The sequence below is a fragment of the Peromyscus californicus genome, unplaced genomic scaffold (assembly GCF_007827085.1).
Source record: "Peromyscus californicus insignis strain IS unplaced genomic scaffold, ASM782708v3 Scaffold_11__1_contigs__length_118956290, whole genome shotgun sequence".
NCBI lineage: Eukaryota > Metazoa > Chordata > Mammalia > Rodentia > Cricetidae > Peromyscus > Peromyscus californicus.
The window spans coordinates 14268810-14288857 of record NW_026294402.1 but is presented as its reverse complement, the minus strand read 5'-3'; the positions used below and the strand labels follow the sequence as shown (position 1 = coordinate 14288857).

Below are 20048 nucleotides of genomic sequence, written 5' to 3'. Positions count from 1 at the left end.
TTAGAAAAGCTTTGCTATCTTTTGCTAGTTAAATGTATATTCCTTGTTGTTTTGCTGGACTATTCTTAGATATATGCTAGGTCTATTTGATACATGATCATTTAATTCTAATTCTGATATTTCTCTTATTTTTGTTCAGATGACCTGACTATTGGAGCAAATGGGATTTTGAAATCACCTTCACCAACTATTTATGGGTTGATATTGATTTGTGTCTTTAATTCTAGTAGTATTTTTTTTTAATGAAATTGAATGCTCCAGAGTTTGATGCATGTATACTTAAGAGAGTAAAGTCTGGGTTAACTGTTCTCTTGATTACAATGACATTCCCTTATGTCTTTGATTGGTTTTGGTTTGAGATCTATTTTTATCAGATATTAGGGTACTGACACTTACTTGCTTCCTGATCCTGTTGGATTGGAATATTTTTGCTCATCCTTTTACTCTAAGGTAGTACCTATCTTTAAAGTGAGTTTCATGTAGATAACAGATGCATTTTGTTTCTTAATCCATTCAGTCAGTTCATGTATTTTGATTTAAAAATTGGGGCTGTTGATATGTAAAGTTATTGTTGAAAGGTGCACATTCACTGCAGTTATGTAGTTGATCTTTTGTGTGTTCTTGGTGAGATTGTATTTTAGTAATTGTAGCTTTGCATTTATCTTGACTGTTTATTCCTCTTTAGGCTTGCTTGTGTGTGTGTGTGTGTGTGTGTGTGTGTGTGTGTGTGTGTGTGTGTGTGTTTATACCAGGGGAACTCTTACATTTTCTGTCAGCTATCATGGCTAGCTTTACTGGTTATATCAGTCTAGATTGGCCATAGTGGTCTTTTAGGACGTAAAATACATTGCCCCTGGCTCTTCCAGCTTTAAAAGTTTCCACTGAGAAATCAGCTGTTATTCTGATGGGTTTTTCTTTATATGTGACTTGTGGTTTTTCTCTTAGAGTTTTCAATAATCTTTCTTTGTTATGTATAGTGTTTTAACTATAATTTGTCATGAGAATTTTCTTTTCTGATCCTGTATATTTGACACTTTGTGTTCTTCTGGTATCTATATGAATATGTCTTTTCTTAGTTTGAGGAAGTTTTCTTCTATGATTTGGATGAGGATCTGGTCTATGTAATTGACCTGGGATTCTTGTCTGTCATCTATTTCTGTAATTTGAGGTTTGGCTTTTTTTTAATAGTATTTAAATTTTTTTTCATAAAATTCCTCTATTTTATCTTTGAGTTCTGATCTATTTTCTACTTAATTCTTCTTGTAAGGCTTTCCTTTGAGTTTTCTAGTTGGGGGTATTGGTTTTTTCAATGCCATCTTCATTTCAGCTTTAGTCTTTCTCAAAGTTTCTCTTTATTGAACTCTGTTTTCAAATGCTGGATTGTCTCCATCATTTTTATCAGCCTTACATTTGTTTTCTGGGACATTGCTCAGGCATTCATTCTCTTTAAGTTCACTGAGCTATTTCTTTTTGTCTTCTTTAAACCTTTTGGAATTTTGATGATGTTTATAATTTTTCTTTTAAATTGCATCCTGGGGTTCATTTAGGTAATTCTCATTGGCAGACATTTCTCTAGAACTGGTGGATTACTTTATGTGTGTGGGTTTACTACCTTGATATTGCATGATATTATTTGTATTTTTGTGATGAGATCTGGGCATGTGGACTTCTTTTATTAGTTTGTGTTGGGCTATACCCTAGAGAAGGGTGTTATTTATTTTAACGTGTGTGTGTGTGTGTGTGTGTGTCCTCATTCATATGCCACCCAATTGTGTAGAGGTCAAAGGACAACTCTTCCTTTGTTCCCTCATTTTTTCATGTGGTTCACAAAATCAAACTCAGTTTATCAGGCTTCTTTGCAAGAGGCATTATCCTCTAAGCCATCTTGTTGGTGCTCAAATTAGTCTTTTTTTTTTTTTTTGGTTTTTCGAGACAAGGTTTCTCTGTGTAGTGTAGCTAGAGTTTTCCTGCCTGGCCCACAGTCAGGACAAATCTCTCTCACCTGCCAGTCCCACAGCCGCTCAGACCCGACAAAGTAAACACAGAGACTTATATTGGTTACAAACTGTATGGCCATGGCAGGCTTCTTGCTAACTGTTCTTACAGCTTAAATTAATCCATTTCTATAAATCTATACCTTGCCACGTGGCTTGTGGCTTACTGGCATCTTCACATGCTGTTTGTCATCGTGGCGGCTGGCAGTGTCTCTGACTCAGTCTTCCACTTCCCAGAATTATTCTCCTCCTTGTCCCACCTATACTTCCTCCTGCCTGACTACTGGCCAATCAGTGTTTTATTTACTAACCAATCAGAGCAACACATTTGCCATACAGAACATCCCACAGCAGTGTAGCTTTGTGCCTTTCCTGGATCTCACTCTGTAGCCCAGGCTGGCCTCGAACTCACAGAGATCCACCTGGCTTTGCCTCCCGAGTGCTAGGATTAAAGGTGTGTGCCACCACTGCCTGGCTCCAAATTAGTCTTGTGAAACTTAAAAGTGTGTTTTTTCCTTTATGAAAGTTTAATATGATTATTCAACAAAAGAAACAAACAAACAAAAAACCCCAAAAGACAAAAAAACAGGCTCTTCCTATAAACAGTTTGAGGTGGCCTATGAAAATGGCTCATAAGTGGTTCAAATATTTCTATTTATTTAAAAACATTAGGCTTCAGTGTTCTATAGAACTCTGGTCATATTTATTGTAGCTTGTCACATTAATATTCTAGCAAATAATAGGAAAACAGCTTGAAGATTGTTTAGCTTCTTCTAATTCTTATAATAATTTGGTGTGCAAATTCTTAGCTACTCTTGGAGAATGATTCATTTTCCCATTGTTTGACTTGTATTATTTATTTTATCATGTATATATTTATTTATTAATATTTTATATCTAGAATCAATAAGCTGGGATCTGGAAGCGATTTTGAGGCTTATTTTCAGAGACTTGGAATTGCCTCAGGCAGAGCTCGCTACACTAAGAACAGGGTAAGCTATTTAGTAATTTTTAATATGTAGTATATTATTTCACTCTTCATTACTGTAACAAGATACCTGGAATGATCATCTCCCAAAGAAGATTGTTTTTATACATGGTTTTAAAGTGTTTGTTCCAGTTCTTGTAGGGTTGTGATGAGTCAGGACATCATAGTGGGCAGAAAGATGCTTACCTTTGGGCAGCCATGAAGCAAAGAGAGATTAGAAGGGGCTGAATTTCCACTTCCTCTTCAAGAGCATTTCCCAATATGTCTTTCTGGGGGCATTTCTTTTTAGTTATGAAATAATGAAACTTAATGATGCTTATCTTCCTCTTGTACCTTCTCCACCCTCTCATACTTCCTCCTGTAGTTTTTGTCCTTTTTCAAAGAGTCCTCTACCTACTCTCATGTCTTTTGTTTTAAATTTAGATATGTAGCTTCTGTAAATAGAGAAAACATACCATATTTATTATTCTCTGTATGACTTATTTTGTTTAATATGATGAGCTCAAGCTCCATCCATTTTTCTATAACACTTCTTAAAATTGTTCTACTACCTTTCAGAGTGCTACACTGGGAATATAAGCTTGAACTTATGAGTTTTTGTATAAGTCTTTGGATGGTGGTTATTCCAGATCAAAACCATAGCAACATTTCCCCAATATGAACTGTAATTGAATTGCATCAGGCAGTAAGTAGCCTTGGGACCCAAGAAGAGGTCAGGGATACAGACAGACTACTTGTTCCTGCTCCTTTGTAGAAACACTATGAAGGGATGTGGGCTGTTCTGTGAATTATTTACTAAGTTTTTCATTAAAATGATAGTTCACGTATACATGCCGGATGCATAGTTGGTTATACATGTTAACCATTTGCATCCTTTTCTCAAAACAGAATTTGTTGGAAAATCTTATTTTTTTCTGGGGATGTAGCTGAGTTGGTAGAGTGCTTGCCTAGGATGCACGAAGCCCTGAGTTTCTTTCCCTAAAATGGAATGTGGTACAGCATCCCTGCAACCCCAGTACTTGGAGTGAAAGTAGGGAGAACAGAAATTCAAGGTCATTCTTGGCCACATAGAGAGTTTGAGATCAGCCTGGACTAGACTCTCACTCCAACTAAATGAAAAATAAGTGAATAAATAAAATTTTATTTTGTAGTCTAGTTGTATAGACTCTATATGTTTTTCTTAAAGGAAATGTTTTTGTTGTCTATATTTTCTTATTCCTGTCTGTCATGAAGCAAGGTCTGTGGGTAGAGCACAAAGCAAGTTTCTTTCAGTTTTTGATTTCTCCCTATTTTCTATTCTGTACTGGCTAGTTTGTATCATTGTCATTGAGCTATTCTGATGACTTGCAAGTACTTAGACATAGTGAACATGTGTTGTGTTGCTTTGAGCATGTCTTAAGTTATGTCATACACCAAATATTAGTAGACTTGCCTTCTTTGCATCTTTTAATCAACATCTTGCTGTACATAACGCATATTGGTTGTCAATTTAACTATTCTGAATTCAGCCAATGATAAAGCCAAAATAGCTCCAGAATATTGACAATTAGATGGATGAGCATTATATATCAATACTCATTTTTTTCTACAGCTAACCATCAAATAACATGGGTTTAAATGGTATGGGTTCATTTAGATGTAAATTTTTTTTAAAATTTACTTATTTATTATGTATACAGCATGTATGACCAGAAGAGGGTACCAGACCTTCTTACAGATGGTTGTGAGCCACCATGTGGTTGCTGGGAATTGAACTCAGGACCTCTGGAAGAGCAGTCAGTGCTCTTAACCTCTGAGCCATTTCTCCAGTCCTAGATGTAAATATTTTTAAGATTTTTCTACAATTTGAAAAAGATTACAAAGTACATACTCTAGAACTATCAAAAAACTTTAAGAGCTAGGTATGTCCTACATAAAATATATGCAGATGAGTCTAGTTTCATCATTTACTGCTATGAAACATATAAAAATAATGAAAATTTTTCAAGGTTGTGTACAGAATTATGCATGGTGCTGTTTTCAATACAATGAAATATAAGTAAATGTAAAGATATTACATTAAATTATAGCTGTGTAAAATTAACTATAGAACACAATATACTACTAAAATAATTCTATAGCTCTCTCGTATGGTGTTGTGGTGTGACTGTTTTGAATATTTACTGAAAATGCCATGTGACACTAAATCACCTGTGCTTGAGCTCTTTACCTCTTCAGTAAGTTGTATACTGTAATAAAAAGTAATCTTTTATATGTATCATGTTTTCATCATACAGAATACATAGAGCATGCAAAATATGTGTTGTACATATTATTAGTAATTTAGTTGATATACGTACTTTCAACTATATGGAAATTAAATTGTTTCTCGCTGACTCCTGTGTGGTTCATGGGTCAACTGCATATGAAAAATGTGACTTAGCTCTTTATCACCCTATTCACGATTATATCTGTCATCAGTTTGAAGAAAGTTGTCTAATATTTAAGACTACAGTACATTAGAAGCACACAATTAGAAGAGGGGGACTGATACTGGATTGTTTTTTAGTGATCCAGAGTAGTAAGAATGACAGTCCTATTAAGAAGATAGTAGATGGTAAAAAATAAAATTAGGATATGCAGACCAAAGATCTCAAATTATTTCTACATGGTAGTAACATGTGATAACATGTTCATTACACATATTCCCAGAATATTATCAAGGGTTGATAGCCTTTGGTTGAACACTGCTTGGTTAGGGAAAGAATGCATTACCTTTCAGGTCTATAGACACTAAGCTGCCCAGAACTTTTCATACACTTAATCAGTTCGTAGTGTTGAATAGTGCTGATTTGAATATGTATTTCTTTAGTTATCAGAACCAAAGGTTGAATGAAGGTCACATGAATCATAAAATGAAGACAGGAATGTAAAAATTTAAATCAGTGAACATTTTGGCTGTAGTGTTTTAATTATATTTTAAATTTATTTGCTTAATTGATGAAATCAGGGCTGTTGTGTATTTTCTTTAATCATTTCTATGATTAAAATATTATAAATTGAACATGTAATGCTTATTTTTCAACTCCTCCATTTTAGAAAACAGATAAATACAGTAGCTATCCTGTATACCATACCATCTATGAGACGTTTGAATTAGTAGAGAACTTTTATGACCCTACATTTAAAAAACAGCTTTCTGTGGCTCAGTTTCGAGGAGCATTGGTATATGAGCTTGCAGACTCTGTTATCATTCCTTTCAACATTCAAGACTATGCAAAAGCCTTGAAAACCTATGCAGCAAATATCTTCAATTTATCAAAGAAACACAAACAGCAACTGAGAAACTATGGAGTGTCATTTGGTAAGATATTTTGTAGACTTTAATATAAACTTTCTTAGCTCCCATCATAGTCAGTGCATTCTAGAAGAAATTCTGCTTATTTACTTATTCTTTCTGACAAAAACTTTAAACAAATACTGACTTAGGGGTTTGATTTAATCTGAATGTCTATGATGAATCCATTACTTATGAAGTAGTGCTACAAACATTAAATTGGGTATATAGTTTCTTACATTACTACTCTTATTAATATTCCCCAAATATTAAAAATTATAGTCCCAAATTCTATTACATATATTATTTTTGCTGAATATATTCATCAGTATTTGTGTACATAAAGGCTATTTTACATCGTTATAGTCAGTCTTTCATTTTATGACTGGCTCTTCATACCACGTGTCTTTTATAAAGGAGGATGAAACACAGCACAATGCTGTAACATTAAACACTGGATCTGGAAGCAATTGGCCTGATTCAGATATTCTCTCTTCCACTTAGTAGTACCTGTGATCTTTAGAACACTTCTTAACTCCTGTATTGCTAATTTCTTAAACCACGAACCAATAAAACACACTTCAATATTAGGGAGATTATTAGGGATTATGTAGATTAGTAGTGATTGGCACTTAACGCTCAGTGAATGTTGCCTACTGGCACTAATTGTAAATATTTTCTTTCCTGACTTCCAGATATATATTCTTAGTCTATATCAAAATAATCAAATTTGTACTGAATGTTTACTGTGTACCAAGTACATTACTAATATTAAAGTAATAATCACTAATGTTCTCAAAGAGCTTGAAATTTAATATGAGAAAAGGGAAGGCGAACATAGATGACAAGTTATTAGAGGGACAAAAAGAGTAACTAAGAGCATAGAGAATAAGGATGGAGTTGGTCATTAGTGACATTTGAATGCTAGTTTATTACATAAGGGTTAGTAATCTTTATGAAGTTATGAAGAATAGCAGGTATTTTATTCATTTTAAATAAAAAATCACATTTCTAGAGTCCTTGTTTGTAGGGGTTGATGTTGTGTGCTACCATGTAAATGTGGAGGTCAGAGTATACTTCGTGGGAGTTGGTTCTTCCTTCTACTCTGTGGGTCTCAGGCATCGAACCAAGCATGGCAGCAAGTGCCTTTGCCCACTGACCCATCTTGCTAGCCCACATGTGGGTGTTTCAATGTGGACATAAAATGAAAAAGAAGAGCCAGGTGTGCTGGTCTATACCCACAACCTCGCATTTAGAGGGTTGAGACAGGATGATCACAGGTGTTAGACCAACATAGCAAGACTGCCTGAAAAAATAAAACAACAAACAAAAGAAAGAAGAAAGAGTATCTCTGCATGATGAGAGGAATGAGGAGATGAAACTGGAGAAAAAGACAAGGCCCTGCTCAAGACCGATGCTAATATATATATGTATATATATATGTGTGTGTGTATATATGTATATATACATATATAGACTAATATGTCATAATTGTTCTAATAAATATATTCAATGAATGAATGCTGGGGTTTGGGTAAATAATTGACTAAGGAATTATTTATTCCCTGTACTTGTAAAAGAAAATTCTCTTAAGAACCAACTTAGGGGAGTGCTGGGGAGATGGCTCCATGGTTAAAAGCACTTTCTGATCTATCATAAGAACAGGAGTTCAGATCTCAACACTCATGTCATGTGGATCATAAATACCTAAAATGTGTGGATCATAAATACCTGTAATTCTAGCTCCAAGAGATCTTACCCCCTCTTCTGACCTCCATGGCACTAGGACACATGTACACACACACACACACACACACACACACACACACACACACACACACACTTAAAAACACAATTTGACTACATTTAAAATTCCCACCTTTTTTCACCAATACTTTTCATGAGTCCACAAAGAAGGATGCCTAGAATCATGGTTTTTCTAATGTTTGGTCCTATGAGGGAGAGGACAGTAAAGTGACCCTCTGAAATGTGAACCACTGACTAAATTCTTTTACTTTTCTATTTTTGAAAAAGATTCCTTATTTTCTGCTGTGACAAACTTTTCAAAGGCTGCTTCCGACTTTCATAGAAGACTCACACAAGTTGATCTTACTGAGTAAGTTTCAGCTGCCTACTCTCGGAAGGGCGGGCTGTCTTCCCCCACACATGTGTCGCCGCCGCTGAAGCCATGGTCTGCACGACAGCAGCATCAGCAACCATTGCCAGCTTCTTAGAAAGCAGAAAGGCACGCTTACAGTTGTCTTTTCTCTAATCCATATTTCCAACTACTCCCTTAATTCCTCTGTTGTCCCCTTCCCTCACTTCATTCTCAGATTCATGGCTTCTTCTTCTACAATAACTAGGGCTCTCAGAGCTCTGTTTTTTAAATGACACTGTAGATGATTTTACACTAACATTAAAGTTGAATTTGTGTGATGAGAGTTACAGTTGGTAATTCATAACTCTATAAACTTGGGTGCTTTTGAGTATATTTCTGTATAGTCCTTCTTAATACCCCTATTCACCCATCACCCACTTTTTTGTATAGATTTTTTTTCTGGAATTTTTTATGTTATTGCCACTTTAGGTAGAAAATAATTTTTAAATTATATTAAAACATTATACAACAAATATGAATTGTACCAAAGTATAGGTTTTTTTTTCAGACTTAATCAACAAGCCATATCAGTCATTTTGAGGAGGTGCTCTTGTCCCTTGGATTATGGGAGAGCCCAAAGATGTATGTAGTTCAGCTATGCCAAAAGCAGGATAAGGATTGTGAATGGGGAAAGGACCGTCCTTGTTTACTGTGCGAAGCTGCCCCTGCCTTTCTCACAGACTTTAGAAACCATTACTCTCTGTTGTTGCTTATCTTTATTCTGTTTCTTTCTTCCAGAATGGGGCTGTGTGAGTCATAAGGAATAACTTGGCAATTTTCTCCATCTTTCTGGGAGGTCTGGTTATCCTACAGAGAAATAAAGAATATCTGTCTTTCACTTCTTTTTGACCACTCTGTGGCCTTGAAATCCAAAACACACCACTTCTCAGTAACATTCTGTGTCTATTACAAATACTAGTAAGATGACCCTGCTGTTATATGGTGTTTGCTGCGTAACACATTACTGTGTTAACATTGTTTCTGTTAATGATCTATTGATTATTTTATTTATATTCCCACGTATTATCTTTAATATTAGTTTAATTGTGGCCTACTAGTAGAGATTTGAATGATGTGTTTCTTATTCTCCAAGTCCTATTGCAGTGCGAATTATGAATGACCAACTGATGCTTCTGGAAAGAGCATTCATAGATCCTCTTGGTTTACCTGGGAGGCAGTTCTACAGGTAAGGGGGAAGACAGTTGCTCCGGAGAGCACCAAACACCTCCCTGTAGTCAAAGGAGCATATCAAAGATGATTGAAACTAATGCCATCACAGGAGTGGGAGATGACTAAATACTAAATATACTAAATGTAATATAAATAGTAAATGTAATATAGGTATGATTATGTATCCAGTAATGGCGTAATATGTAGTATCAGAGAAATACATTTCACATCAATTAGTTCTTCACTGTATGCCAAACTGAGAAAGAACCTTAACAAAATATTCTAGCCACAGAGTTTGAAAGGAATCTTAGAGCACATGCAAATTCTAAGGAATCCCTTCTGTGTGCTTTCAGGTTAAATAAATACTCAGTTTGTTTCAACCTTAGTGATGGAGAGCTTACTGCTCCGTAAAGAATCCCATTCTAGTCTATTTTATTGAAAGGTGTAATTATTAGAGAATTTCTTTCATAAAAAAAATCTTTTATCCTGTAATGTTTTCATCTGACCTGATCTTTCTTCCAAAGTAAAGCAAGCTAGCTTATTACATTTATTAAATTTAGTTTCATTCCATGTAATGGTTTAAGTTGTTAAGACAGCTGCCATGTCCCTTGGAAGAAATATTGTTTTATGTCAGGTTATTTCTTTTTGTTTTCTATCTATGTCATATTTTTTTTAGAGCTATCAACCCCCAAAGTCTATTTTTCTCAAGGTCCTTAAAATAAAAAGAGTTCCTTGTCACTGGAGAGTTGGCTTAAGGATTAAGCACTTGTTGCTCTTGTAGAGGGCTCAAGTTTGATTCTCAGCACCAATATGGTGGCTCACAACCATCTGTAACTCCAGGGTATCTGCCAGTCTCTTCTGAACTCTGCAGGCACCAGGCATGCAGAGTATACATACATACGCCCAGGCAAAGCATGTATGTACATAACAATGTAAATAAATCTCAAAACTATTTTAAGTGGTTCCTTGATGGAAATTAAGATGGTCCTAGCACTTCAAGTCAGAAAACTCTTCATTCATGTTCATGCAGATGTAGGATTGAGTGTTTCGGTGCTCTTTGATGTTAGCATGTCACTAGGATTTGCCTGTCTGAATTAACATAACAAATGCTACTTTACAAAGCTAGCTATCACCTCTCTAAATGTTAGTGGTTAGGACTAACATTCAAATGATATAAACAGAGCTTTTGGAGCACAGATCTTCTACTGTGACCTGGGAAATCATTTCTCTGAACCTTGGATTTCTCAGCTACAAATGGAGGTTTTAGCTCTTAGCACTGAGGCCTGTAGATTTAAAGCATCTGAAGATTCATCTCAAACAGGGAGGCACTCTGGAATGTGAGCTGTATTTATAAATGTTTGTTTATTCATAGATACAAATTGGAGACGTCAGTTATGAATATATGTGTATGTGTGTATATATATCAAGCAAGAAATATCTGCAATTTTAGTCCTTCCTTGAAAGTTATTAGCCTATTAATGCTTTAGAACTACTTTTCATAGTGAAAACATCTGTACTTTTAAAATGTTCAGACTCTGAAGCATGTGATCTAGAGACAGTTCTCTTTCATCAGTTCCCTCCTCAATTGCACATCTAGTTCTGCTAATCTTTTCAGGAAAACTCAACCTTGTGTGAAGTGTTAACACACTTATGTAACGTGTATGTATGTGTACATAAATGTGTACTTTATATGCATGTTTACATGCAACTGTATACACACATATTTATTCGTAAGTCTGCTTACTATATTCATGTACTATATTTGTATTTCAATGTATATTTATATATACATATTCAGGGGCCTTTTAGTACAGAAACATTTATATTTATATAAATGGAACCATACCTTAATTTACAACTTTTTTTCAAGAATTCATCTGTTGATGTCAGCATAGAAAGTTCTAGCACTTTAGTCCCCTACATAGTACTTCATTGGTTAGCTTTCATTTATAGTTTTAATGAGTTACTATTGAGATTTATTAGATGAGCTTCTCTCCATTATGAAATACACTTCCTTAAGATGTCCTTGTGTTCTCTTTGAACATTTATAAATATTAATATTTCTATAATCAGGCCTGGGACTTAGGGCCAAAAAAAGACAACAGATTTTAAAATTTGATGAGAATATATCAAAATGTCCTCCCAAACACTATGCTCTATTTTAAAAATACATTTTGAACTATTAATTGAATATTTAGATATTTGAATACTAAAGTAGTTCATATTGCAGTTTTAGTCTGCTGCAGTGTTCTAGAATAATGCTACTGTATTACTGTAAAGATTTTGTAGAATGGCTGTATGACATATTGCATACTTATGCTTTGCCCAACAGCTTCTTAGATAAATGTCGCTATGACATCTGTAATTTTTCATTTGTTTTTTGTTTGTTTGTTTGTTTGTTTGTTTAGGCACATCATCTTTGCTCCAAGTAGTCACAACAAATATGCTGGAGAATCATTCCCTGGGATTTATGATGCCATGTTTGATATCGAAAATAGAGCAGACCCCCACTTGGCCTGGGCAGAAGTGAAGAAACATATTTCTATTGCCGCTTTCACGATTCAAGCAGCAGCAGGGACACTGACAGATGGGTTGTAAAGCTCCTGTCAAGTAGCTTCATCACTAACAGCACTGCAGAGGGTTTGAGAGTGAAGCTGTTAGAGGGAGGTCTTGCTCAAATGGATTCACCACGAAAGGTGTCGCTGAGACAAAATGTCTTTTTCTCTGATGATTCACGAAGCCAGGGTATTCTAAAACCATCATTTTCAGGTCATGTTTTATACGGCCACCTTACTTATCTGTCTGTCCTGGTTTTTTTTTTTTTTTTTTTTCATTTTAACTCGTGTGCATATTCAGTGAAAGTGAAATTGGAAGCAATCCAAACGTTCATGGACAGATAATTGAATTCATTGTCGTACATACGCAGTGGGGTACTACTGAAAATGAAAGAACTGCTGCTGAGTAAAAAGTTGGACATCAGTGAGTCCATAAGATCAAACTAATCTACAGTACTATTTATCCTTTTAATGGAAAAACTTCTGGGATAAATGGAATTTTCCATACCTCTGGCTTAGTGTTAGTTACCATCAAGCTGTCATTTAAATGTCTACATTTTATTGAAAATTATTTTCAAATAAATTTGATTATGAGGGGGAAATCCCATCAAAAAAAGAAGTCAGGTAAAGAAACAGAAATAGTACATCATCCCTTGTAAATGATCAAGGAATATATGAAGTACAGATGGTACTTTAATAACTTCAGTTCTACTGAACAAACATGTAAGTCTAACAAATGAGGAAATAACCACCCCAGCTCTCCACCTTAATTCCTTTAAGAAAAGTTCAACAGCATTACAGGGTTTTAGGCAGAGCCTTGGGATTACAGGTAAATATCATTGAAGTTTCATCCAATAAGAAAGGATGCATACTTGGCTCAATGGTAGGACAGTTGCTTCATTTCTTCAAGAACCAAGTTTTTTCCTCAGTATTATACACACATGCATGAATATATGTGTATATACAAGCACATATGCACTCACACATCAAGTAAGCTTTGTTGTTTAGCTACTTCACCAAGTAATTAAAAATAAAAAAAAAAATAACACAGCCTCGGGGAGCATCAAGGGAGAGGGTATGGACAGAAAATACAAGCTGGAGGACGGGAAGGAATGCTATGGAATGGTCTTCTGGACATTATTGTTGCACACATAAATGTGCAGCAGTTGTGGGTTATCTACACAAGGTCAAGCACAAGAGTCCAGAACAGAGCCGGGTGGTGGTGGTGCAGGCCTTTAATCTCAGCACTTGGGAGGAGGAGCCAGGTAGATCTCTGTGAGTTCAAGGCCAGCCTGGTCTACAGAGCGAGATCCAGGACAGGCACCAAAACTACACAGAGAAACCCTGCCTCAAAAAACCAAAAAAAACCCAAACAAACCAAAAAAGAGCCCAGAACAGACAAGGGAAGAACTCATGAGGTCCCATCTGTAAAGAAAGAACTATTGGCAGTTAATGGCTGGGAGAATGTAAGCTAGGTTTTCAGGCTGTAACCACTGGTAAGTTGCCCATGGTCCAGTAAACAGACCCACAACCACTCACATGTAAGAAAATCTAATTAAACTCAGTGTATTGAAAAAAAAAAGACATGAAAGGAGTAGAAGGTATTGGGAAAATAGGTTCTGGAGGGCATGGGAGAGTGATAAGAGAACTGGTGGTGAGAACGTTCAAAATATATTATGTACATGTATGAGATTATCAAGGAATAAAAATATTTAAAAAATTAACCTTATATAAGCACACTAGCTAAAATATAAGCAACAGCTCAGTTTGACCACAAGGAGAAATGATCCCACTACTCTTCCATCCTGGACAAGAAGACAGACTAATATAATGAGTGGGGTGTCGGAGAAACACAAACCTTTGCAACCCCCGATATTTGTATATGAGACATGCAGAAGGAAGGGAGCCCCTCATGTAAGAGTCTGCTCGAAGTCTTGAAGAATTATTTTCAACAACACACTTAAAATTTGCTGTGAAGATTGCCTACACGGATAATATTCTTTTTATATTAAGAGATCTTTTAATTAAGAATTTCAAAATAGTATGAGCCATGCTTAAATTTAGATTGAGAATAAATGACTTGAGTTTGGGTTCATTTCTTTCCCACTTACAAGCCTACACTATTCCAAGATCTCACAAGACTATAATAAACTCTTTATGGTAAAAACATATTTAAACCTTATTGTGATTTCTAAAATCCTGGTGACCTACGGCTTTGTTATATCAGCCTATAATCTTGTCCAGTGTTCCCTTAGGACCCACCCAGTATTAGCTGCAGAAATTGAAAGGAAAACAAAAGCACACATTTCTTGATAACTCTTTGTACAATGTAACTTCAGAAGCTACCAAAATCTAATGTGGCTATTTGCTAAGACAATTAAGGACTACTTGCTGCTCCTGTGGAAACCTTTAGGTGTGTCCCATCCTTTCCTCTAGCATGTCTAGAATTTGCAGTTCAGACGGACACTGAAGCAGAATGTCCTTTTGGGTAAGAGATTCATTAGAAAAGTTATTAGTGCCATAGAACAGATATTAGGTTGGGGATTCTGACAAGAGTTCAGGCCTACAAGACAAAGCAGGACTCTTCTATGCCTTGTAGCTGATTAAGAAACCCACAGGCTCTGATTTTCTAGTGGGAAAAGAAGGGGGAAGGGTGTTAATTTTTACACTTAATGCAGCCTTTCAAGGGGAGCGGATGTCAACAGTTGCATGATAAACTTTCTTTGGGGAAGTGAGAATTAGAGTCATAGAGTACTTGTCAATTTCCTAGTCTGGTTATTTGGGCAGCTTGATAAACTCCTTAGGCATGAGGATTATAGACTTCCTCAGTCAGTTCCCTATAGAGTGGGAATACAGTCAGCTCTGAAGGTGGAAAGACACCTGTAGAGGGGCATGACCTAAGCAGCATCTGGTTTGGGATCCTAACACCTATTAACACTTATGCTTAAATCTGTGTCAAGATCTCACCTTAATAAATCCCAGTTCTGCTTCACAATGGCTTCTGCTCAAATCCTTGTGCTCAGACCTGACCTGAGTGGAGGTCTCTGGAACTGGTCCAGCTGAAGCAGGAGGCAGTGAGAAGTGCTTCCCAGCCCCACTTCTGAAGCTTATTCTTCCCCGCTATCAAAGTGAATGAAATACTATATATTTCTAAACTCAAAGCCATAGTACACTATTTCTAAATCACCTCTAAAGGTGATAAAGGACAAAAGTTTTGAAATTTCTGTTGCTAATAGCTTTCTTGAAAAACATGGCTGCCAAACAGCACCTATGATTAGCAATGTGAGTTTGGGATCAATAGTAAAATTTCCAACTATTATACCTAATTGATTATTTCGTTTCTTATTTTTAAGTCGGCTGCTGATCATTAATGACAGAATAAGGCATTGTGCTGCATGCACTGTGGTCAGCCCATGCCTCTGAAGAACATGTGACACTGTTAGTAAGCTAGTTTAAAATTAAGGTCTTGGCTTGAAGGTCAACCCAAGAAGGACCACTCCATCATAATCAGTTTTGGACAAATGAGAAACAGTAATGGTAAAGGGGAGGTATCACATGGTCTCTCCTTGAGGTTGAAAACATCATATGAAAAGGAAGAAAGTGGAAGCAGGACACTTTGTTGTGAAGCTTTAAGGGAAGGATAAGGATAATTTCTCTTGGTCATCCATGGCTATTTTTCTAAGTTTAAATTTTATTTATGTGTATGGGTGTTTTGCCCGCATGAAGGTGTGTACTACATTCATGCCTACTGCCCACTGAGGTCAGAAGAGGGCACTGGATCCCCTGAAACTGGAGATAGACAGTTGTGAGTTGCTATATAGTATTGGGGATCAAATGATCAAATTCTGATTTTCTGGAAGTGCAGTGAGCTCTTAACTTCTGAGACAACTCTCCAAGATCCTAAGCATGGCTACTTTTTTTTATTCTTTAATTCTTTTTAGTCAATTCTTACATTCTCCCCTGAAAAAGAAATAATACCTGACAAGTCCCACACCTAGGTGAAAAGCTATGGCAATTGATGACTGCTGAAGGGAGGTGGGGGGTGAGGACAGTTTCCTTTAGGAATGCAACCACTGAGCCAGGGCAGTGGTGGCACATGCTTTTAATCCCAGCACTTTGGGGGGTAGAGGCAGGTGGATCTCAGTGAATTTGAGGCCATCCTGGTCTATAGAGAGAGTTCCAGGACAGCCAGGGCTGTTACACAGAGAAACCCCGTCTCAGAAAGAAAAAAAAAAAAAAGAATGCAACCACTGAGAGGCTACCCATGCTCCAGTAGATGGCCATATACCCACACATGCAGTACAGTGACAATACTAAGTGAACTCAGTGGATTAAAAGGAAAACACAGACACACACATACATACACAAACAAACCCCAAACATGAAAATGAGAGGGAATAGTGGTAGAGAGATGGGGAAGGGGGGGATCAGCTGTGTGTGTGTGCCTGTGTGCACGTGTGTGTATACTTGATCAAAATACATTATATGCAGGCACAAAATTCTCAAAGAAAGGACCTGAGTCTTATATCTGCCTCTGGCTTTTCAGTAAAGAACAGACTTATTACTGTCCTTTCCTTTAAGAGGTAATCCAAATGGGCCTGTCAGTCATTTTTTATCTGTCAGACAGGTAAAAAGAAAAACCCTTGGGAAACCTGTTGGGACAGATAATTTATTAAGTAGAATAAAACTACTGAATCAGGCTTTGCCCTGCTCTAAGAAAATGTTCTTCCCTTGTGATGGGACATTTTTTGCTAACTTTCCACAAATAAGAACCTATTTTACATGACTAGAAATACAAGCATGTTGCCTGATAGACTATTATTTAAGTGCCCTGATTTGACAGTCTAGAAACATGGACTTGTAGTCATCCACACCTAACAGATGTAGGAAAACATTCCAGTCTAGATGATCACAGGCCAAGGCTATTCACACACAAAAGCCTTTAGAACTGCAGAGGACTAACTAATGAACTAGGACCTTTTTACATCTGTCCAGATTCATGTCAACTGCCCTAAGGCGCTCATTGAGAAAGCAGCTGACTCGCACTGTCTTAGTGTCTTCACTTGAAGATCAAACACCTGGACAAAACAACTCCGAGGTGAGAGGCTCATTCTGGCTCATGGTTCCAGGTCAAAGTCTATCACTATGGGGAAGTACAATGACAGGAGCTCAAGAGAGCTGGTCACACTGTACCAAATGCAAAGAGCAAGGAATGCATGCATACTGATACTCAACTCACTCTACAGCCCAGGATCCCAGTCAGGGTCTTCCCACCTCAACTAATGTAATCAAGATCTCTGAAGATATGCCCACAGGATTAACACAATCTAGACTATACCTCATTAAGACTCTCCTTCCCAAGTGAGTCCAGGCCATGGCAATTAAAACTGCTGCTCTCTCAACTACTGTGACAACTCAAAGCATGCTCACACTTAATGACAATTCAGCTATTATAAGAAAATCAGAAACAAACAATCATAATTTCAATTTTGAATGTTATCTTTAGGGTCATGGTTAAGTTCGTAAAAGAACTTTGGGGGCGAAGGCCCTCCTGTTAAAATTGAATTTCACTTTATTCCTTCTGTGACTTTAGGCAAATTACACAGATTTTCCCTTTGAATATGGATGATAGAATAGTCTAATAATGGGAAGGTTCTCAAAAAAGAAGTTCACTGCTTTAGAAAGTCTTCCTGCCTTTTTTTTTTTCTACTCATTTTTGTCTCTTCTCGCTGGGAAGCAAAAAGGTCAAGAAATCTTAAGGTATCCAAAGTGGCCGATATGGCTTCTAATAAGAAGCAGATCGCTTTGAATCAGGCTTTAACTACCAGAAAACTATCTGAAGTTTTACAAAAACATCATGTAATTATACCAATCTTATGAGGATTAACCCAAAGTACCAAGTATTTAAGTTTGTGGAATTTGACACAAACTTTCATTTTTCTCTACCTTAAGGATGTATTGTATGTTTATCATCACTGACACTGAATAAAGGCCTGAAATGCCCTCACTGGCTTGTGTGGTTTTGTTCAACCTTCATTTTTCATTCTCCTGATAAGAGTCCTCCTCCTCTGGGAGGCACATTACAGATAGCTTGGTGGTGTCCTTCAAACATCTGATATGCTAACCTAAATCAATCTTTTACTGGATTCATTTATTCTGTGCTTGTGCCGTCTGTAATGTGTTTATCGCTTTTCTCTTAATGAGTAGGTATCCTCAAAGTTGGTCAGAATACTATCAAAACTGTATCCTCAAATTGCATAATCCTACATCCTGCTGATTTACTCAGCACCTCCTTAAAGCCTGGGCAACCTTATTTAGTTTGTGACTCAGCAATCTCCTTGAGAACCAATTCCAAAATCTGTTATCTGTCTCCTTTGGACTCTTCCTCTTTACTCAAACCTAGGAGCTATTCAAAATTTTACTCTCTAATCCCCAATTCAGGATTGTAGTTTCTTAATTCTCTTTCCTGATGTTATTTTATGCCTTGTTCCTGTCTCTTTCCTACCTCCAAATGACTTGTATCAAATTGATCTTTCTAAGATGTAAACTGTGTTGTTCATGTTACTAAAAGTGGATAGAAAAGGAACTTAACTTTGAGCTGGCAGGCACCTCACAACACATGGTCTATTTCAAAATGGCCATAACAGAACTTACAGTCCGACTGCATAAAGGTGACTAAGTAGTGCCTGAGAGATGGAAATGCTTACTACCTTGATGTGATTAATACATATTATATACATGAACCATCATAATGTAACCCAGACAAATTTTAAAAAATTAAATTGTTATACCTGTAATACTTTTAGTATAGTCTTAGGTCCCATTTCAATTTTCCAACTTAGTGTTTAGAATTGGGGATCAAGAACTTGCATTTCTAACTAATTTTCATTGATGGGTGATCAAGCTAGTCTAGAAATAGTATTCTGACTACCACTGGTCCACAGAACAAAAATCTAATGATCCTTAGCGGTTTGGTTCTAACTCCTTATTCCTATACCAGGAATATGTTCTAGATACTGCAAATTTGTGACTATTTTTAACATCTTACATTAACAGGGAAAACAAAGGTAAGTTTGCTGGTGTTTGACTGCAGCTTCTGGCATACCTATCTATAAGGCATGTAACACTACCTGAATGGCAATGGAAACTATTATGACTTGCTGCATTGAGGATTTTGAGATTTCCTTCAAGATCTTCGGAGAAACCACACTCTAAAAGTTGTCAAATCACAAATGATGAGTTTTAATAGGCTATCAATCAAAACCATCCAGGCAAAAATGACATATTATTTTCTAACAAAACACAGTATTGACTACCAGTCACCAGTTTCCCACGTACTGTGCCAATATTTTAGAAAAGCTATTCATTCTGCTAATAAGTAGTACAGAGTATGTCTGGACACAGACATAGGGAACAAATTCTCAATGTCTGAGTCTGCCATTTTTACTCCACAGCTTACTGGAAGAGTTTAAGCAGTGCCTTGAATCTTTTTCCTCGCCCGTAATACAAAACCACATACCTCACACGGTAGCCACGAGCAATTAGGTTCATATGCATTGATGTTCTTAAAACAATGCTAGTCCATTACTGGTGTATGTTTGTCATTAGCAGTTACCCAAATATGTCAAATAGTGCAGTAGAAAACAGGCATCCATTAGTTAGCCAAATCAGAAACAGCCAAAATAACACGCAGCCAGCAAAAAGACTAACAAATAATACACATAGAACAGGAATAGACTCATCTAACGTCTTTGTTGTAAATAAAGTGTTTCAAGTTTTGAGAGATTTTCCTTTTTCATGCTTAATCATTAGGCTGTAATTACAAAAATCTTTTTAAAAAGATAATTATACAATTTAACCATTTGAA

At 36.4% G+C, this 20048-nt stretch overlaps 1 protein-coding gene across 3 annotated transcripts in view; it reads left to right on the top strand.

The window, feature by feature from the left end:
• Window positions 1-15500, top strand: part of Naalad2 (N-acetylated alpha-linked acidic dipeptidase 2) — a 55159-nt gene extending 39659 nt beyond the window's left edge. For 2 of the 3 annotated variants that reach the window (XM_052753097.1, XM_052753086.1), the window contains 5 exons: window positions 2896-2986; window positions 6061-6325; window positions 8333-8414; window positions 9550-9642; window positions 12035-15500. In XM_052753097.1, coding sequence (XP_052609057.1) covers window positions 2896-2986; window positions 6061-6325; window positions 8333-8414; window positions 9550-9642; window positions 12035-12224 — 721 coding nt within the window. In that variant the 3' untranslated portion in view covers window positions 12225-15500. The remainder of the gene's footprint in view (window positions 1-2895; window positions 2987-6060; window positions 6326-8332; window positions 8415-9549; window positions 9643-12034) is intronic. The other variant, XM_052753101.1, reaches the window with a different exon arrangement.
• Window positions 15501-20048: the final 4548 nt, after the last annotated feature.